This window comes from Pan paniscus, chromosome X (assembly GCF_029289425.2).
Source record: "Pan paniscus chromosome X, NHGRI_mPanPan1-v2.0_pri, whole genome shotgun sequence".
NCBI lineage: Eukaryota > Metazoa > Chordata > Mammalia > Primates > Hominidae > Pan > Pan paniscus.
In genome coordinates, this window is record NC_073272.2 from 123,552,493 (window position 1) to 123,574,941 (window position 22,449).

Below are 22,449 nucleotides of genomic sequence, written 5' to 3' on the forward strand. Positions count from 1 at the left end.
ACTCTGTCTCCAAAAAAAAAAAGTTGATACATAATTGTACATATTTATGGGGTGTACATAGTGATGTTTTGACACAGTGTATAGTTAACCAAAGCAGGATGATTAGCATATCCATTTTGACGACTATATAATATTCCATTTTGTAGATAGACCACAATTTAACCAAAGTCTCCTTGTTTACGCTGAGGTTTTTTTTACAAGTTTTGTTATTACAAATAGCACTAAAACATTTTTGTACATATTATTGTGCATAAATATTATTTCTTTTGGTTCAAGTCCTATAATTAGAATTGCTTTGTCAAAGAAGATTAAAATTCTTAAGCTTTCGCTGTTTCATGTTAAGAGTTCTTGATGTAAAGATTCACCACTTAAACGTAAATAACAGAGCATGGTTGCCTAATAATTTGCTGGGGTTTTTTTTCCCCTTTATATTTTTATATGCTATGTTAATATCCAATTAATACCAGCAGGATAGCATTCTGCCAAAACTAACCTGAAGGGTTTCTAATGTTAATAAAAACCTCCAGTTTAAATATACGAAGTACTGCACTTTTGGTCATTTGCATCATGTTTTAGTGTTTTGCAATAAAATACAGTGCCTCATTTATTGAACACCTGTATTTTAAATGAAAATGTAATATTTTAAAAGATGTTAATCTCCAGGTATTAAGAACTTTAACATGCTTTCTTTCTTTCCAAACAGCTTTTTAATGAAATGATACAAGAAAATGGCTATAATTTTGATAGATCATCCTCTACATTTAGTGGCATAAAAGAACTTGCTCGACGTTTTGCTTTAACTTTTGGACTTGATCAGTTGAAAACAAGAGAAGCCATTGCCATGCTACACAAGTAATCTCCAGATATTTTATTCAGCTCTCATATTTTTTAGTCATGAAACTTTATTTTTAAATCTAGCCCTTTCATTTGGAATAACTAAATTAAATTTATGCTTTATTATTAGCTTATAAATCTCTACACTATCTCCTTTCTTAATTTTAAAGAACCAGTTACAGTGCTATCTCAATTAACAAATGAGTTGGGCCAGGCTTGGTGCTCATGCCTGTAATCCCAGCACTTTGGGAGGCTGAGGCAGGAGGATCACTTGAGGCCAGTAGTTTGAGAACAGCCTGGCCAACATGGTGAAACCCATCTCTACTAAAAATAGAAAAATTAGCTGGGAGTGGTGGTGTGCACCTCTAGTCCCAGCAACTCAGGTATGAGAATGGCTCGAACCTTGGAGGCAGAGGGTGCAGTGAGCTGAGATTGCGCCACTGCACTCCAGCCTGGGGGACAGAGCGAGACTCTGTCTCAACAACAACAACAATAAAATGAGTTAGGATTAAAACTCCGTTTATAAGCCTTTGTTTAAATTTAAACCATACAAAGTCTATAAATTATGTGAATCAAAGCAGCATAAATTCAAGCATTACACATCTTTTTAATCAACTTTTGTCATGATCTCATTGTCAGATAGAGAAATCTTTGAGGTTTGATTCCTTTGTCTCAAGTTTTTTCTTTGGTTCTGCACTCTTACTTTGTAGTGACCTTTTCCCGTGTTTTGATCCACACCCTTCTTTCCATCTGCATATTTTGTTGCCCTTATCAAAATTGAAAGTCGTTTTATTTTATACTGGGCATGTAATTTAGTGATCAATTGCACTTTTAAAGTATGGGTACATTTTAGACCTTTAACATAACCAACATTTGTGTATTAAAACCCTTTATCTGTTACCTGTGGGTTAAAGAACCTTGCTTTTAGATTCTCGGACTCTCCTTCATCCTCTTGCTCATTTAGTTATAAAAGTGCTAACTGTCTCTCTGAGGAAAATATGCTGCTCTTGTTTAAGTTTTGCGTATACTCCCTCAACTTAATTATTATTATTATTTTGTTTTTTGTAGAGACAGGGTCTCACCATGTTGCCCAGGCTGGTCTTGAACCCCTGGCCTCAAGAGATCCTCCCACTTAGGCCACCAAAAGCACTAGGATTATAGGTGTGAACCACCACACCCGGCTTCCTGCCTCAACTTTAATTAACTCCTTTCACTTTCTTCTAAAACTGAAGTTTATTTTTATGCATCCATTAGATGGTAATTTTACATAATATTTAAGGACTACCTGTATATTATTTTCAGAAATAATATCTTTTTTTCATGTAATATCCTTTTTTCCTTCTTGATTCCATCTGGATTGTTTTTTACTCAGTTACATATTTGATAGAGTTATAATGTTGGGTTGTTATTTTGATGAATAGAGGTATTTATCGTCACATAAATATAGTTAAAATGGGCCTTAGATGGGGTTTAATTTTAAACTTTACTCTTGAATTATTACAAATATTTGTGAATTATTTTTTAACGTTCTATATGTTAGAGTAGGTCTCCTTTATGTCTTGAAAAATACAGATAATGTATTGATCATTATGTGAGAGAATTTATGTTATTTTCTATGGAAAAAAGTACTGATTAAAGAATGTAGATATACCAGACCATATTCAGACTGAAAGCTAAGTGGCGTGTGTGTGTGTTTGTGTGTGTGTGTATTGTTTTAAAGAAAGTAACAGTGACATAAAATGTCAGTATATCTGCACATTCTCACACTTTACAACCTGCTTATTTTCTATTCCTCAAATTAAAAGCTTGGCAAAGGAAGTAGTGAGTGAAATTTCCTAAGTTATTGACTTTTTTATTATAGTCCCTCAAATATTTATTTCAATTATTTTTTGTTTTCCTTTGCAGAGATGGCATAGAATTTGCTTTTAAAGAGCCTAATCCGCAAGGGGAGAGCCATCCACCTTTAAATTTGGCATTTCTTGATATTCTGAGTGAATTTTCTTCTAAACTACTTCGACAAGACAAAAGAACAGTGTATGTATTTGCTGGAAATGTCCTATTTAATTTCATTTTGGGATTCTTAAGGGCAATTTTTATACTTGGTTTCTCTCCTTTCTACTCACACAGAATTGTAGGATTGCATTAATACACAAAAAAGTTTATACTTCAGCAACTTTATAATTTAAGGATTATAACTGTGTTTTATGCATAATACTCTATTTTAATATTGTGAGTTTTCCTCCAGTATAATTTTGGCTTTTGACGTGTAATTTGAATACTTTATGTATTATTTAAGAGACTGGACTCACTATATTGCCCAGACTGGCTTTGAACTCCTGGGCTCCAGTGATTTTCCTGCCTTAATCTGAGTAGCTGGGACTGTAGGCAGGAACCACTGCCTGGCTGCTTTTTGTGTTATTATCTGCATTTGTGCCTTAACCCAACTAAGGAGGGAGCATTTGAAAAAGAGTAATAAAGGCAATCCATCAGGAACATCCTTTAATTCTCAAACAGGGCACTCTTCTGGTTTAGTCTCCAATAATAGTGACTTATAAAAGAGCCCCCAAAATGGATTTAAATTCTCAAAAATCTTCTACCTTTCGCCATGGCTTTGAGGTGTAAAAGGGCAGAAGCGTATGGATACTTCATATTGTAAATAATCTTGTCTGAAAACTCACTAGTATTTTGCATTTAAAGACTATAGATTTTATATGAAATTCTAAAGCAGGCAAAACTAATGTATGGTGATAAAAATTACAGTAACGGTTACTTCTAGTGTTGGAGAGTTTGAATGGGAACACTAGGGTACTAGAGTTCTGTATCTTTTTTTTTTTTTGAAATGAAGTTTAGCTCTGTCCTTCAGGCACCATCTCGGCCCACTGCAAACTCTGCCTCCTGGGTTCAAGTGATTCTCCTGCCTCAGCCTCCTGCGTAGGTGGGATTACAGGCGTGCACCACCATGCCCGGCTAATTTTGTATTTTTAGTAGAGACAGGGTTTCACCATGTTGGCCAGGCTAGTCTCAAACTCCTGACCTCAGGTGATCTGCCCACCTTGGCCTCGCCAAGTGCTGGGATTACAGACGTGAACCACTGTGCCCTGCCAAGTTCTGTATCTTGTTAGGTATGTGGGTCACACAGGTCTATGTTCAGTTATAAAACTGATACAACTGTGCTCTTAGTTTTGTGTGTTCTATTGTATATAAATTTATCCCAGTTAAAATTGCATAAGCAGTATTAATCAGAGAAATAAAAATTAAAACACCATTTCTCACCTAGCACATTAGGAAAAATTAAGAAGTCTGATAGTGTCAAGTATTGCCAAGGATGTGAGGCAGCAGAGCCTTTTATACATTGTTGGTGACAGTACAAGACCATTTTGTGGAGCTCTTTGGCAATGCCTAGTAAAGTTTAAGATTCTCTCTACCTCATGATCCAGTAATTTCATTCATAAGTAGATACCCCACAGAAACTCCTGAATGCATGCACAAGGAGACCGATAAAAGAATGATGGCTGTTTGATTGTTTGAAATAGTGGAAAAACTCAAAATAACCTAAACATCCATCAACTGAAAATGGATCAATAGATTGATATATAATGGAATACCATACAACAGTAAAAATAGCTGGATTTCATTGAGTACAAACAGCAAAGTACAAAACTGTACTATGATGTTTACAGACAACTATGTATTGAATGTACAAAATGTGCATGGGGGTGATAAGTAGTGGTAACCTCTGGGCACGAGGAGGAAGCAAAATGGGGATAGCTTTAGTGCGGGCTACTTATCTGTAATGTCCTATTTAGGTATGTGGTGGGTACATAATTGTAAATCTCTCTGCCAGTGAGTATATTTTGGCTCAAGTTTTGTATCTTGTTGCAGACTTAACAGTTTTTGGAGTGGTAGCCAGTTCACAGGCCACACTTGGAGGAGTACTGTACTACTATATATGACTGAAGTGTATTGTAATACAGAAAGACATACTGGGAGTCGGGTGCCGTGGCTCACACCTGTAATCCCAGCATTTTGGGAGGTCAAGGCGGGCAGAGAGTTCGAGAGCAATCTGGCCAACATGGTGAAACCCTGTCTCTACAAAAGATGCAAAAATTAGCCAGGCATGGCGGTGTGCACCTGTAATCCCAGCTACTCAGGAGGCCGAGGCAGGAGAATCGCTTGAACCTGGGAGACGGAGTTGCAGTGAGCCGAGATGGCACCACTGCACTACAGCCTCGATGACAGAGTGAGACTCTGTCTCAAAAAAAAAAAAAAAGAAAAAGAAAGGCATACTGAACAGCTAACAAAGCAGTATGCTTTGTGACTGATTTCTCCTATTCTCTTTAATACTGTTCACACTGGTGAATCTGAATTGATAGAAATCAGTCATTACAATGACAGCAAATATTTGAATTGCACTTTACAGTTAATTGACAAATAGTTGTCTTTATTTGAAGCATAATTTAGCCTTATAGAACTCTTGGTGTCAGAGCCTTGGACTTGAATCATAGTTATGCTGCCTACTCATTTTTATTACTGTGGGATTACTTCTTAATTTTAATTATCCTTTCTTTCGTCACCTGTAAAATTGGGAAAACATTTGCCTCATAGAATTGTAAGAATAGTTAAGGAACCTGAGGAAAAAAAAAATATCTAGCACATAGTCGTCACATGAACGTTAGTTGAATTTTGATTGCAAAATTACATATAAGCCTTGAGATACTTGGATCCAAGGGTAGATTTATGATTTCCATCAGGCTGAAACTTTTTTGCAGGTAGGTATCATATCATATCCATCTTTGTATCTATGCATAGTGCCTGGGACATAATAGGTACTCAGCAAATGTTAAACTGAGTGCTCTGAATTATTTCATTTGATGTGAAAATCTTGGCAGAGACAACATTGTTCATTAATGTCCTGTAAGGCTGAGTTTGAGTAGTGAAGTAATATGCCTATGCTCGCACAACTATGAGTTAATATAACCCACAGATTTCTGTATCAAAGCTAACAGTTTCGATTTCTTTTCAAGGTATGTTTACTTGGAAAAGTTCATGACCTTTCAGATGTCACTCCGAAGAGAGGATGTGTGGCTTCCACTGATGTCTTACCGAAATTCTTTGCTAGCTGGTGGTGATGATGACACCATGTCAGTCATTAGTGGAATCAGCAGCCGGGGGTCAACAGTACGGAGTAAAAAATCAAAACCATCTACAGGAAAACGGAAAGTGGTTGAGGGCATGCAGCTTTCACTCAGTAAGGATATAATTTATTCTCTTTATATTTATCCCTAATGTTTACCAACTGAATTGTCATTAAGGTTCACCTTATTTTTTATTTGAGATGTGTTCAATAATAGCTTACAAAATGTGTTCATTATGTGTAAACATGCTGTTGTAAGCATTTTAGATACATAAACTCAGTTCTCACAACTTTTTGGGTACATCTTCATTTTTCAGATGACAGTACTTAACACAGAGAGGTTAAGTAACATACTCATGTCACAGTTATTAAGTAGGAGAGCCATGCAGTTTCACTCTAGAGTGCCTGCTTCTTAAAATCTGTGCTACACTGTATGCATAGGGAAATGGACTCAGTATTATAGAGCTAGTTATTACCCAAGAGATCAGATCATCTAGTTAAAGTGGAACAACAGATTCAGAGAGGTTGCAACTTCTGAATTCCTATGAAGAGGCCATTAATCATGAAGAGCTTCATAGAAATAGAGTGCTATCGTATTAGAGGTAGGAATGCATTATGACGCTTGAAGCTCTTAGACTCCTAGCACTCCAGAGTTGGTTTAAAATGGGCCTGGGGACTTTTTTCTTTTTCTTAGGAATTATTAAATTAGCATAGTTGTCAAAATTTGTCCCAGTTATTATTGTTGAATAGCAAATTACCTCAAAACTTAGGACATAGCCAGGATCATGGTGTCTGGTACCTCAGCCAGGAAGGCTCAAAGGCTGGTGGCTGAAATCATACGGAGGCATCTTCACTTACATATCTGATGCTGGCTGTCATTTGGGACCTCAGCTGTACTGTCTGCCAGAACACCAACGTGTGACTTCTCCATGTCAGCATAACACTAGGCTCCAAGAGCAAGTGTCCCGAAAGACCAGAAGTGGAAGGTGCCAATTTCTTAAGGCCTGGGCCCAAAAACTAGCATAGCGTAATTTCTGCCATATTCTATTGGCCAAGCAATCACAGAGATTCTAGGGGAGAGGACATAATTCTTAACCTCTTAATGTGAGGAACGTCAAAGAATTTTGGGGCCATATTTTTAAATTGCCACATAACTCATCAGCTTTCATTTATGATCAAGTGCTTAGTGTTTAAAACTTGATTGTCCTATGAATTTTAGTATCTTTTGTCCAGTAGTATAAAGGCATAACCTTATATTTCTAACTTGTACAATTTTACACTGGTTAGTTATATAGTCCCAACATCACAGTTGATGGGGAAATCTCTTTTATTACCCTGGGCCAGTTAAAGTAGTTAGGGCTGATGGTTTATAAGTTAAAAGAAACTTTTCTGTTTTTTGTTATCAAATTGAAAGATGATGTTTTCTCATATCACTAAATTTTTGAAAGTTTTTATCATCTGAACTAGTAGTTAATAGTTATAGGTGTGTGCTGGGCCATCAAATCTCTCTCTCTCTTTTTTTTTAGACCTCATGGAAACACATGAATGGGTATTTATATTACAGAAATCTCTCTTTTTTTTTTTTAGACCTCATGGAAACACATATGAATTGGTATTTATATCACATTTTACAAATAGATTATTAAACCAGATACGTCAATTTTTACAGGAAGAATCAATGCTCTCATTCAGGTTTTTGGGGAGAATCATAGAAATTGGGGCATTAATAAGTTAACAGAAGGAAGTATGAATACTGATAGGTTGGCCAAGTCGATGCAATTTTGAAGACAGTATTGGAGCCTGAATGCAGTAGAACTTAAAGGCTGATGTAATTATATTGCAAAATGTGGAGTTTATGTTTAATCTATTATTAGAGTATTAGCTATTCATGCATTTTCTTTCCACTCTTATTCCTTAAAACCTTACACACATTTGCAAATATGTATAATCTTTTTTTTTTTTTTTTTTTTTTTTTGATGGAGTTTTGCTCTTTTTGCCCAGGCTGGAGTGCAGTGGTGTGATGTTGGCTCACCGCAACCTCCCCCTCCCTTGTTCAAGCGATTCTCCTGCCTCAGCCTCCCAGGTAGCTGGGATTACAGGCGTGCACCACCACGCCTGGCTAATTTTGTATTTTTAGTAGAGACAGGGTTTCTCCATGTTGGTCAGGCTGGTCTCGAACTCCCAACCTCAGGTGATCTGCCCACCTCGGCCTCCCAAAGTGCTGGGATTACAGGTGTGAGCCACTGCGCCTGGCCTTTTTTTTTTTTTTTTTTTTCTTTTGAGATGGAGTCTTGCTCTGTTGCTGAGGCTGGAGTGCAGTGGTGTGATCTGAGCTCACTGCAACCTCCACCTCCCAGGTTGAAGCAATTCTCTTGCCTCAGCCTCCCAAGTAGCTGGGATTACAAGCGCCCGCCACCGCACCTGGCTAATTTTTGTATTTTTAGTAAAGATGGGATTTCACCATCTTTGCCAGGCTCGAACTCCTGACCTCGTGATCCACCTGTCTCAGCCTCCCAAAGTGCTGGGATTATAGGCGTGAGCCACTACGCCTGGCCTCATGTGTATAATCTTCTAATGAAATAGTTTTCTTCTAAATTCACAATCAAAAAGTGCTATCAATTTTTTTCTCCCAGGTCAGTGATTTTAAAAATTACTATTAATTCAGTAACAATTGTACACAAATTTGACTTATTAATTATGGCAACATTTACAGACATTTGAAAAAAGTAGCTTTTGCAGGTGTGAAACCTTTTTTCTTTTTAGTCCAGTGCTTAATTAATATTTGTATAGATTTGTGGCCCCCTTGCAGTTGCTCTTACTACCTGCTCAGTGGTCTGCATCCCATAGGTTGGGAACCAATCTCCTATGGCTTCCATCCCTGTTGCCATTTCTCACTCACCTAGGCCACACAATTAGCCTTTTAACTGGTCTGTTTGCTCACCGGTATTCTGTTTTTAAGTTCACTCCCCACACTGCCACCACATTGACTAAAACATGTAACTCACCAAATTGCTTCCCTACCTTAAAACCTTCAGCAGCAGTTCCCTGTTACCTTAGAAGAGCTCACAAGATTTTCCACAATTTGATTCCTGCTTCTTTATCCAGCCTTGTCTTTTGCTACCCTTTCAATCTTTATGCCCCAGGAGTAGCAAACTGTTAGTTTTGAACCATATGAAATTGCCCTTTTTGTAGGTCAAATATCAGCAGATTAATAGGGTTCAGTCGACTGGGTGCAATGTCTCACACTTGTAATCCCAGCACTATAGGAGGCCAAGGCAGGCAGATCATTTGAGGCCAGGAATTCAAGACCAGCCTAGCCAACGTGCTGAAACCCTGTCTCTACTAAAAATATAAAAATTAGCCAGACATGGTAATGCATTCCTGTAATCTAAGCTACTTGGGAGGCTGAGGCAGGAGAATTGATTGAACCCAGGAGGTGGAGGTTGCAGTGAGCCGAGATTGCGCCACTATACTCCAGCCTGGGTGACAGAGCGAGACTCTGTCTCAAAAAAAAAAAAAAGAAAAAGAAAAAAGAAAGGTTTAGTCTTTGTTTCGTGCCTTAGTGTTCTTGCTTTATGTTCTTCTCCCTGCCTAGAATAAAAAGCCTTTCTAGCCCACCTGATACCTACTCTAGTTAGAAGTTGCTTCTGGATAGCTGGCTCTGACCCCTTTCACTGCCCCCATTCCCCTTATACTTCCCTCTCTCCTTGCATTTACCACACTGTATTTTAATTGCCTGGTTGTTTTGTGTCGCAACTAGACTCTAAGGCCAGGTCAGGGACTGCCCCTTACATAGGTTTGTGTCCCCCGTTCCTGTGACTTGCATGTGGAAATCAACAGATGTTTATTGACCTGAACAGGTTGTATTAGACATCTGAATAGTCAAAATTAGTGACTAAACCTCGTCGTTAATTTTCTTTTCCAGCTGAAGAAAGTAGTAGTAGTGACAGTATGTGGTTAAGCAGAGAACAAACACTGCACACCCCTGTTATGATGCAGACACCACAACTCACCTCCACTATTATGAGAGAGCCCAAAAGATTACGGCCTGAGGATAGCTTCATGAGTGTTTATCCAATGCAGACTGAACATCATCAAACACCTCTTGATTATAAGTAAGTACATTTGATCATTTTCTGTACTATAACTTTATTAATTACATAGAAAAAGTTAAGTTAAAAGAAGAATAAAATTCTCCTTGAAGCACGCAGGTAACATGGATGTTAGCTCAAAGACAACAAGAGGAAGCAAGGCAACAGCAGGAGAGAGCAGCAATGAGCTATGTTAAACTGCGAACTAATCTTCAGCATGCCATGTAAGTGAGAGTGCCTTATTGTCTGAGTCTAGGAAGTTCACTAATTCATTTTAACATTTTAATGTGTGCCTTATCTAAAAATTTCAGCAAACTCTCTAGAGTAACTTAAGCTGAAATAATCAAGGAACTAAAAATTGGTCTTTCCAACAGAAAAGCAAAATATTTTAATTAAAATACTACCTAGTTAGCCAAAGGACCAATCTTAGGTTGATCTGTTGGAAAAGTTTAAATATCAATCCTTGTTTATTTTGGTACACAGCATTAAAAATACAGTTGTGTTACATCCTAATTGATTTTCCCAACTTAGTTCAGGCCCTCATCTCTCACCTGAACTATTGTATTAGCTTTCTAACTGGTTTTCTTCCCTCAAATCTCCCATTTATTTTCTCACCAAACCTCTCCCTTCACCCCCCCGCTCCATCATTCACACCACCATCAAGAATTACTATTCTAGAATAAAAATCTTACCATGTAACTCTTACTTAAAACCTTTCTGTGGCTCCCCATTGCCTGCTGGATAAACTCCCAACTTCCTTAGCTCATGGCATGCAAGATGTTTCAAAATATGGCCCCTGCCACGTTTTAGTATCATTTCCTATTCCCTGGCAGCTGGTAAAATCATCATAAAAGAACAAGCTCAGATGTCACCTTAACTGAAGCTTTGGTCATCTATGCTCCCATAACACTATGTATATCCATATTTCTTATAGCACTTGCCACATTGTATTGTAAATATTTGTTTATGAGTTTGTCCCGTTTGTCTAGACTGTGAGCTCCTCAAGGGCAGGGACCACATTCATTGCCTATCAGTGCTTGGCACGTAAAAGGTGCTAAGTAAATGTTCATTGAATGAATAAATGTTCAATGCTAAAAAAATGAAGTTTATCTTTTAAATACTTTGTTTTTACTGGATTATGTATGATAACTTTATAAATCTTTCTAAAATCTTCATTAGCTTTGGCTCTAAAAAACATGGCAGACAAGCAGTCTTTAGATAATTTTTTTAAATGTCTTGATTGGTATACAGGGAAAAGTGTGATGATTATGATTAAGTTTTTGAGTTTGAAAGCATTGTATTTATAATGTGGTATATGTTTTACTATTGGGAGATAGTAGTTGTTACCCTCTTCTTTTTTTAATTTATATTTTGTTCTGTCTTGTTGGTTTTTAGATGTTAAGAATTTTACCTGTTTTTCTTACAAAATGATCATTTACTATGAGTGGTGGCCTGCATAAATTCACTTTAGTTATCTCCATAGTGGTCTTAACCTCTAGAGACACAAGGTATACTCTATTACACGTATAGATTCTGATCCTGGTTAATATGGTCATCATCTATATTGTCACATAGTTCTATCCTCTTTTGTCTGTTTCTGTGACCACATTCCTTTTAATATAAGTTCTTATTTTATGCTGGATCCTACAACTAATTTCTTGGCTTCCAAGTAGTCGCTGGTCCATATATTCCAGAATTCTGCCGTGCAATCATTTGGTCTATATCTCTCCCCATAAAACATTACACCAGTTCCTAAGATCCTATATAGCATGTCACTACTTAGTACCATTTTAATTCCCAATTATAGTTAACTCCCCCGCCTCCCGGCAACTACAAGAAATTATCTCAGTTAAATGACTATTACCAAAGGATTCTTTGGTGGTTGTACCATAAGTCATCTATTGCATGGGACTCTAAAGCATTTTCATCTTACAATGATTTTTCTATAATGGTATCTGCCCTATAACTAAAAATACTTCCAAATTTTCTTTTTTATTTTTCATAGCTTGTATCACATATATCTTCCTTGTACTTCAAACAAAATGCAGAACGGCTTTCTGATTTTCTGTCACATAGTTCATACAGCACATATATTCCCTTCACGGTTGCCTCTACAAAATACAGTAAAATTGTCTTTCTACCCAGAACTGTTAGGAAGTAAGGACCATTATAAACATATTTGTCCAGGTAACATGGATCAGAGATCGTATCTTGTTGTCTTTATATCTTTTAAGAACCAGCATAGTATTGTGTAAATTGTAAGCATTCGGTAAATAATTGCTGGGGTTTTGGCAACTTTCTTGACTGTGGGGGTGTCTTTGGATGAGAAAAGAAGGTAATGTTGGCCAAACTAGGGAAAAACAAGTCCTACTCAGTTTCACTATTATGTTGGCTACTTTATGCTGATCTGGGCTAATTTGTGAACTTAATTTATTCCCCATAATTATGTAATAACGTATATAACTTTTGGTCTTAGTTTTTCATTTTAAATTTCTAAATATGTCTTAGTTTTGAGTTTCATAGGGCACACGAATCTGAGTTTCAGCATGAGTGTTCCTCATTTCTTCCTGAGGCAGAATTAATTCCTTATTTTAGTATGTCCTTATAACACTTGATGCATAGTTTTCTTGTAATATTTATCACATTTTGTCATAATTAATTGTTTATCTCTGTTTGCCATGGTAGACTGTAAGCTCCTTGAGGGCAGGAATCATGTCTTAGTCTTATTCATCTTTTTTTTTTTTTTTTTTTTAAACATCCATAGGACACAGTAGAAGCCTGTCACATAGTAGGCATTGTGTGAGTGAGTGCGCGCATGCCTGGTACACATTAGGTACTGAATGAATGAGGGAGTGATGATGGGTAAAATTAGCTATATATGTTTTCTGAAAATGTCATTTTTTTGGTATCTGTTTTATGTTTGTTTATTAATTTGTACCCTGCCTACTTTCAAAAAGGATTTGAGGTATCTTGTATGTTCCCATGTGGGAAATTCTCATTGAACCTTGTATATGGGATATCAGAACTATAAAGCTAAATGTACTGAAGTAATGTAGAATAAACATAACTCCTTAGCATTTTTAGACAAGTAAACATTGGGTTTTGATATCATTGATGACATAATCAATGCCTAATCATTCTCCCTGACCTTTAATTCCATCATTTTCCATTATACTTGAATATAGAGAGCCACATACTGCTGCCTAGATATTAATAGTCACGACATAAGTTCAGATCTTGACTTTGTTTTATATTTCTCTAGTCGGCGTGGCACAAGCCTAATGGAAGATGATGAAGAGCCAATTGTTGAAGATGTTATGATGTCCTCAGAAGGGAGGATTGAGGATCTTAATGAGGGAATGGATTTTGACACCATGGATATAGATTTGGTAAGAAACTTAATGATTTCTGTAAGATTTTCAGTTTAGATCTTTTGAAAATTATGTTGGATATTTATTAGAGTAGAGAAATACTTACCAAGAGAAGCAAGTTTTGCAAAAATATTAAAATAGTTGCCAGGGGTTTAGATATATGGGAAGGGATTTAGAAGAGAGTAAGATTGGTGAAGGTGGTAGATCCTAGATTAAGATGATAACAATTGTCTGTTTGTTTCTGAGATTAATTTAGGAATATATAGGTTTAAAGGGTATATTTTGATTAATACTAATTTGACTATGAAAATCAATTTTTATTTAATTATGCATTTTAAAAATATGAGTTAGTGTAAAAGTATACCATTATCAAAGCAATATATTAATACTACTTGTTGAGACAAATTCCATATCAGATAATGAAGTAAAATTACTTAAACTTGGAAGGAAGTTAAATACAGGTAGGAGTGTATTCTTTATTAATAATTAAATATGTGGTTAGGGTTGATCATATACAAAATGGTTTTACATATTTCATCTTGCTACATATCTCATTAAACTTTGTGAAGTAGGTTGAAAGGATTGAGGATATTGAAGCTTACTCTCTCCAAAGAGGCAAAACTAGCAAACAGTAAAGTTGATACTTACAAGTCAAGTCTTATGATTCTTTTTAGTATATTGTGTATTCTTCTTAAATAATTAAATTTTTAGAATGGTATAATTTGGTGCCTTGAAAGGAATATGATTTTTAAAGTAAAATGAAAAGTGAGTTTTCCGGTTTTTGTCTCTTAGGATAATTTTCCATGAGTTTTTTTTTTGAGATGGAGTCTTGCTCTGTTGCCCAGACTGGAGTGCAGTGGCACAATCTCAGCTCACTGCAAGCTCCACCTCCCGGGTTCACGCCATTCTCCTGCCTCAGCCTCCCAAGTAGCTGGGACTGCAGGCGCCCGCAACCACGCCCGGATAATTTTTTGTATTTTTAGTAGAGGCCGGGTTTCACCGTGTTAGCCAGGATGGTCTCGATCTCCTGACCTCGTGATCCACCCGCCTCGGCCTCCCAAAGTGCTGGGATTACAGGTGTGAGCCACCGCACCCGGCTGATAATTTTCCATGAGTTTTTAAAATATTGTGTCAGGTACACTGGAATCACATAGGCCATGTGAAGAACTTGGATATTTTCAGTTACTATCTGGTTTGTAGATATAGCTAAACTAATGTCAACTTATGTCCTTTTTTCCTTTAGCCACCATCAAAGAACAGACGAGAGAGAACAGAACTGAAGCCTGATTTCTTTGATCCAGCTTCAATTATGGATGAATCAGTAGGTTTAATTTAAATGTACCCTAGGATTGCAAAATCAGAAGTATAGGCAGTCTCTCAGTTTGAGGTTGAAAACCTGGGGCAGCATACTGAGAATAGATGAAAACAGTTGGATGTGAGAAAAAGAGGCAGGCAGGCAGGATTTCAGTGGGAGGGGAAGAGAGTGCTGCAATAGTGTTGACAGATTAGAAAAGTACTTTTGAATCCTGGCTGACTGGGACTTGAATATTAAGGAATTTGGACTGTTCTTCCAGGTTTGTACTGTTCTTCAATGGGTTGCCCATTGAAAGATTTTAAATAAGGTAATGGCATGATCAGAATTGTGTTTCAGAAAGATTTCCTTGACATTTATGGATGGGACAGGATGAATGAGGGGCGTAATATAAAGGCATGGTGAAAAATAATGAGAACTTGAACAAAGGCTTTGATAATGAAGAGAAGGGTATCTAGCTATCTAGGATGAGAGTCAGTTACCACTCCCACCATCCTTAATTGGTTATTATTGGGTTTTGTCAGTTATTTTTCTTAAGTACCTCTTATATCAGTCCCCTGTGCCATATTCTCCTTGACAGTGCCTTGATTCGGGTCCTCCTCAGTTTTCACATGGGCTGTTGCAAAGCCTTTAAGCTGATATTGCAGTCCCACTGCTCCTTTATGCCTCTTGTGGGGTCATCTTTCTAAAAATGCAGATCTGATACTCTCACTTATCGTTCTAAGTCTTTTATTGATTTTTCCCCCCCATTGCCATTAGGAAGAAAATTCTAGCTCCTCAGCCTAGCAAACAAAGCCTTTTATGATCTGGTTCCCTTGCCACCTTAACCTTGGCCTTTTCCTTACATGTATTCTATGCTCTAGCCATATCAAATCTTGTAGTTCCACTCAGATACACTATGCTCTTTCCTGACTCCATAACTTTGTATAAGCTTTTTTCTGCCAGAAATTCCCCTTTATTTTTCCTCCTAGTAAAGTCTTTCTTTGATACTAATTCTGACATTACCTGTGGAATTTTTGCTGACTTCCACAGATTTTTTTTTCTCTCCTTCTTTAACTGTTTGTACACACTTTATTTATCTCACTACCAGACTTGTGTAGTGAGATAGGATATTACATGCCCTGGTCCTTCACTAGACTGAACTCCCTGAGGCAGTGATGATGTTATTCATTCTTAGTTCTGCCCAGCACAATAGATATTTAGTTTTGTCAAATGAATAAATCATTTAAATGCCCTGCCATCTCCCTTTTTAGAATCTACCCATTTTATGTTCCTTGTTCCTCACACCTACTGCCTCAGGTGACAGTTATACCATCCTCAAAGGCCTGCCTTCTATGTACAATTTCTACCATTCCCACCTTGCCCTCTCCTACCTCATAATCTGCTTTCAGATAGCTTTTAGAACTATTTTGACAAACTAATTCACACTAACATGTTTACTAATAAGGCCAAGGGGCTGGGCTCAGTGGCTCATGCCTGTAATCCCAATACTTTGGAAGGCCAAGGTGGGAGGATTGTTTGAGCCCAAGAGCTTGAGACCAGCTTGGGCAACACAGTGAGACCCCATCTTTACAAAAACTAAAAAAATTAGCTGGGCATGATGATGCATACCTGCGGTCCCAGCTACTCAGGAGGGCGAGGTGGGAGGATCGCTTGAGCCCAGGAGGTTGAGGCTGCAGTGAGCTGTGTTCACAATACTGCACTCCAGCCTGGGTGACAGAGCCGAGACCCTGTCTCAAAAAAAAAAAAAAAAAAAAAAAAAGTAGAATCTGCTTCAATCGGTCTTAAGTGTGGCCTGAGATTCTGCACTGCTAACAAATGCTGTCAGTGCTTCAGGTCTGCAAACCATACTTTGAGTAGCAAGACTTTATAGTACCTAAGTGACCTATCGCACTCATAAGTCTATAGTTTAACTGCACACTGAAGTTTATGGTTTTCTTGATAATTAATCTAACAGTATGTATCATCTTAGTTTGTTAAATAAAACATGGAGGTAGTGATTGTGATGAGGGGTAAAGGAATATTTTCAAGCAGGTGCGATGAAATGCATTTATTCAACAATTTATTACATCAGAAGTTGGTGCTAAAGCGAATAAGACACTCCCTGTCCTTAAGGAATTCATATTCTAGTGCACCTTGACTATCACTTTGAAATGAAAAGTATGGAAGGTAGTAGCTGAGAGTTTGGGTGACAGACACTGTGCTAGGTATGATTTATTTTGATCCTCTCAGCAACCATGTGAGAAAGGTAATGGGAATTTCCACTTTCATACCATAGCAAGCTGAGACTGAAGAGATCATTTAGTGACTTTGCTCAGTTATACAGTTAGCAAGTGTCCGAGTAGTAATTTGATGCCAGTTCCTTTTGATTTAATAATCTCATGCTGTCTTCTACTGTTGTGCTTCCCAAAACTAAAATCCCCATTTGGATGAAACACCAACAAAAGTAATTAAGAAATCGAAATGGTTAACTGTGATCAAAATTAATATGGGCAGTTAGGATCACCATTTTTTAATGTATTTGTCTAATGTCAGGAGAACTTTTAACATTCGTTTTCTGAGTTACATACTAGATTTGCAAAAAGGTGTTCTTCAGATTACTAAAATAACGAAACAGCAATATTAACTATGTGTATCTATTTTTGACTTTTAACATTTAGAGAAAAATAGGGGCCTAATAGTCATTTTTTATTTATAGTGATTTTATAGCATTCTCATGTATATTGAATGTTACAACTGAGGGGCTTTTATTTATTCTTAATTTGATAATAATTTAGCTGCTTCTGCTACAAAAATTAGGAAAATGAGCACATGTACTTATAACTGTAGTTTTATAGCATTACCACATGATGGCAGCAGTCACATAACTGAATGCTCAGTAATCTTTCAAGGCTTAGGTATCTTTAGAAGTCTTTGACCATGTAATTTTTTTTTTTAAGTTAACAGTTTATTTTTTAAATATACATTAAACTATACTCCATACTATCTTAACCATAACTTAAGAAATGGAATAATGGAAAATTTTGAATGTCAAATTCTGTTTGCCTTTATACAATACCCTACATCTGTTCTTACTGAAGCCCATGATAACGGAGTCATCAAAACAGTAGCAAAATTGGGATTTAAATTCTTTAATGTCCAGTTCTGAGATTCTCCAATTCTAAGGGAAGTAACTCAAAGCACCTTAATGTAGACACTTCAGTTTGTTACTAAATAAATTGTAAAAATATCTTTTTAAACACTTAATTTGTAAACATGATTTTCTAAATAAATCATAAAAAATATCTTTTTAAACACTGAATTTTTAAACAAGATTTTCTAAATAAATCGTAAAAAATCTTTTTAAACATGATTTTCACATTATCCAGGAGTGGTAATATAAAAACTCTGAACATATTTTGTGTTGCATATACATAAAATTCTAGATTTATGGTGTAGCTGGTTTTATATTTGGACACAAAATTGGTTTATACCATTTTGATAACAGTTGTTTTCTGCCAGAATTGCCAAAATACACTGAAGTTTGATATTAAATATGTTTAAGTATTTATTAATGTTAACATCAGAAACAGGCAGAGTTTGTGTTGGCACAGAAAAGAAAGTGTCACTACTCTCATTCTCTTGTGTTGAGATTCTCTTATTAGAATTATTTATAGTATAAAATTGGTAAAGAAGGGCTCCATGTAATGGAGCTAATTTAATGTTCTAGTAAGAGAATCTACTTATAACCTAGTCTGTACAAAACAAAAAGAATCTCAAGTGTTTGGGTGCTTTCTAGTCAGGCACTCTGTTTGGAAAGAACTTGAGTTCGTCTTCATCCCATACTCAATACTAAATTGCTAATTAAGATTTTGTACTTTCATTCATCATCAGACCTTTTCTACCGAGATTCATAGAGTGTTATGGTAAGAATTGGCCTTTAAACATTATCTCGGTCTTTTTGGTGGAAACGTTCTAACCACCCAAACTCTGACTTGAACCAAAAAAGGAGAACCCTGAAGCATGTGGGAAGGGGAGAGGACAAGGGATTAGTAGTGTGGTAGTTACTGTGAATGGACAGGTAAGAAATTGGGTGCACGAGTCCTCTTTGTTTTCATTACTTGGGATTCCAAACACTACTTGATAATTCATTATAAAGAGGCTGCAATCAGATACTTGTTTCTGGATCTGCAAATACACAGTTTCTTCAGCTCAAAACAATACATGAGTTCTATGACTTTTGTTCATAGAACTTATAAGAGATTTAACTTACAAGTAAGAGCTCTTTGTAATATTTCAGCTCATTACATCTGGCTTTGATATCAGTTCTTACTAGCTTATTATAGTATTCTAAAATATTACTTAATGGGCATAAGTGCTAGAATTTTAATTGAACAACCTAACTTTTAGTATATATACTAAGAGTCACATGCCATTCTTGTTTAGTGAACAAGGGAGAGTTGCTCCATTCATCATCTGCTTTTACTTTTAGACAAGTAATTATTAGATTTTACCTAACATTCCCTTCTCAGTTGGAGTATACAGAAAGCATCAATATAAGTCATTTTGCCCAGATTTTACCTTACCCTTTTGATTTCTTAAAATTTGTAGTTCTGTTCCATTCACTTTGGCCAGATTTTCTAAAGAAAGCTTCTTGCTTTCTACATACTTGAATTGTTCTTAGATTTTTTTTTGGTCTGCATACTCAAATGCCTTTTTGAAAAACCATATCCACTTCCCAGCACAAATAGCCAAGTTTGCAAGACTTTCTTAACCCCTTTCCAAGGAACCTGTGCCAGAAATATATGTGAAGAAGCACATTCATTTATTCATTTTACCTATGTTGAGTGCCTATGTTTAGGGTATTATCTAGACATTAGTGGTACATATAAGCATAATTAATCCAAGGTTCCTACTTTAATTATATGTGAGGTAAGTAGCATCTTGATTAGTCCTGATGTTATTTCGTTATATATCATGGTCAATTTAATTTTAGAATTATACATCTGAAGAGAGGGGAAGTTTTCAAAGTGGTTTTATTAGCATGTTATTTAACATAATAAAGTATTAATGTAATGTTTATGGATATATTTAAAGAAATGAATGACTTTTAACGAGATTTTCTCCCCTCTCTCTCTCTCATTAGGTTCTTGGAGTGTCAATGTTTTAATACCAGTACACAATTAAATCTGTGGTGAAGTCATTTTCTAAGTGGAAGAGGAAATTTTAAAGTGTGGTAGATACAGTGAAATTCTGTACAGATTTTTCTCTAAGGAGAATATGACATGCTTATGCTTACCAAGATCAAGTGCATTGAGGGGCAGTTTTGTTTGCCTGAATAAAAGTAAAGGACAAGTAAACAATTTGATGATAAGCTACAGTTTTTCTTAGAAAGTAAATATTTTATTTATGCGCTGTTAGTTGGCTTTTGAATCGATTATTTCATGCTTTTTTTAAAAAAACAAAAAACAAAATAACAATCTGAAGAGGCATTTGGTAGAGATATGAATTCTCTTACATTTATTTACTGGTTGTACTAAATAATGATGACCTCTGCTGGATTTCTGTTTACATCCAGAAAACAATGTTAAGGATGTATTTATTCCCCTACCCTGAAGAAAGTGTAGGATAGAATTGTTTTTAGCATTCTAAATTTAAATGCTTAAAACGTCAATCAACAAAACTTTGTTTTAAATATTGTAATTGTGGAGAAAAGTAAACTTATAAGCAGAACTTTTACAATTTTTTCATCTAAAAGTATTTTAAGATATTTTTAAAATCCAAGAGCTTCTCTATACTTTTCAGAAATATCCAGATGCAGTGAACTGCCAGAAGGTAACCAGTCTCAAACATGCTTATCCCATTATCAACCCTGAAAGTTTGCTTGTCCTTTAAGATAAAAATGTAATGTTGTGATATTCCTTCCAGTAGTGCCACTGTATTTTGTCTCCAAATAAAAGAAGCTTATTGTAGTATGTTTGCAGAAAAATTCTAAACAAAAATTATACAGCTTATTAGAGTGTGGGAATAGGGATCTAAATTTTAAATAAAATTATATATATATATAAATTGGTGCTGATTTTATAATTGCGCAGTTTGTTTAGTTTTTTCTTACTTTTAAATTCCAACTTAAAATTATGAGGTTTCAGAAATATATTGAAAGTTTAACAATGTTTAAAAATAGAAAGCATGAGTGTTCATGCTTTAAAATGATTTTTAAATTTGTATTTTATATTGTTTTATCTATCTGTCTTTGCAAGCAGTCTTCAGGTTAAAGATACTTCTAACAGGTTACAGTACATTTCCTCTGTATGTAAATTAGATGGGATAATAGAATTCATAACCCATAATATTCTTTGAAAGCTAAGCTTTAAACTTCATTTTATGTCCTTTCACAAATAAATTAGTTTAAAACAGAAAGTGGCTACTTGCCATTTTGACATCAACTCATTTTGCGAGGCTTAGGCAGCTAGACATCGTTTAAAACAAAATATTAACTTATATTACATGTGTATCTATCTTTTGTCAGTCGTCTCTCAGTTCTTGAGGTATATTATTTTAATCATTCCATGCCTTAATATGCTTGCAATACAAGAATATCTTCAGATGGGTGAATACCAAAAGGCTTTCAGTTTTTAGTCAGAAATCAAGCATTGGGCTGTGGTAGCCAAAAACCATAGGTTAGCTAAAAAGATCATGATACAATTATTTTATTAAGTCATGGTTAATAACAAATGAATCCAGACTTGTCTAACAGATTTTCCATCAACAAATATTGTTATGTGCAAAAGTATTGCCTATGTTGTTTTACACACCACTGCATTAACTAGAACTGCTGAGAGGACTGTATATATGATTTTAAACCTAAGTTGATTTTTTTTCTCACTCTTGAAAGGAGTACTTCTTTGTGAAAGCAGTTCTTACAGCTTTGTTTTCAACCAGCTAAAAATGTTTTATATATTACTCTAACCTGTTGTCCTCCACATTCTATTGTCCTAATTGTACTGTTTTCTGATTTGTATTTATGTCTTGAGACAGTAACTTTTTGAATAAAAATAAACCTACAGTATGTTGTATGTTTTCTCTTGTACTCAAAGAGGGAGGGTGGCTATAAATGGTTTGCAAATTTATATCTATTATCACATCTTTTAATGTGTTTGGGGAATAATTTATAGAGAATACCATCAGTTTATATTTTTAATAAATCATATGTATTTACAATGAAACCAAATCCCTAATTGGATTATTACTTTAAAATAGGAACCTGTAACCATTATTGCTTTAATTTTCATCTGGTATGAGTTAAACACATTTACAAATGTTTACATTGTTTATACAGGGTACATTTGAGTGCCTACTGTGTGCTAGCATGTGTTAAGAGATCTCTCCTTCATAGATCCATTGGGGAAAACAAAATAATGAAACTTGTAATAAATGCCAGGAAGGAAACAAGCAGGATATGCTGAGGTAGAGAATGAGAGAGAGACAGTAAGAGAGAAACCTGCCTTAAATAAGGGGCTCATGGCATGGAGGTAAAACCATTTGAAAAAGAATTTACTAATTGAATTCATATTGAAAACTCATCAAAGAAAGTGTTAAGATTTGCATTGTACTCTTTAAGAGATTCATGTCAGTGTAACACTAGCACATTGTTCATTTGGGCTAGTTTGTATATCAGAATTGTCTTCTGTCATTAGTGATTCAGAACTGAACATATAAAATGATAGC

The 22,449-nt window shown here is 35.7% G+C and overlaps 1 protein-coding gene across 16 annotated transcripts in view; it reads left to right on the forward strand.

Annotated features, from left to right (window-relative positions):
• The window catches only part of STAG2 (STAG2 cohesin complex component), a 143,488-nt gene extending 121,701 nt beyond the window's left edge, over nucleotides 1–21,787 (forward strand). For 9 of the 16 annotated variants that reach the window (XM_003823123.5, XM_008976723.5, XM_055106876.3 and 6 more), the window contains 8 exons: nucleotides 704–852; nucleotides 2,740–2,868; nucleotides 5,859–6,082; nucleotides 9,894–10,083; nucleotides 10,173–10,283; nucleotides 13,322–13,448; nucleotides 14,674–14,751; nucleotides 19,868–21,787. In XM_003823123.5, coding sequence (XP_003823171.1) covers nucleotides 704–852; nucleotides 2,740–2,868; nucleotides 5,859–6,082; nucleotides 9,894–10,083; nucleotides 10,173–10,283; nucleotides 13,322–13,448; nucleotides 14,674–14,751; nucleotides 19,868–19,891 — 1,032 coding nt within the window. In that variant the 3' untranslated portion in view covers nucleotides 19,892–21,787. The remainder of the gene's footprint in view (nucleotides 1–703; nucleotides 853–2,739; nucleotides 2,869–5,858; nucleotides 6,083–9,893; nucleotides 10,084–10,172; nucleotides 10,284–13,321; nucleotides 13,449–14,673; nucleotides 14,752–19,867) is intronic. The other 7 variants (XM_055106878.2, XM_055106877.2, XM_057301197.2 and 4 more) reach the window with 1 other exon arrangement.
• The last annotated feature ends 662 nt before the right edge of the window (nucleotides 21,788–22,449 follow it).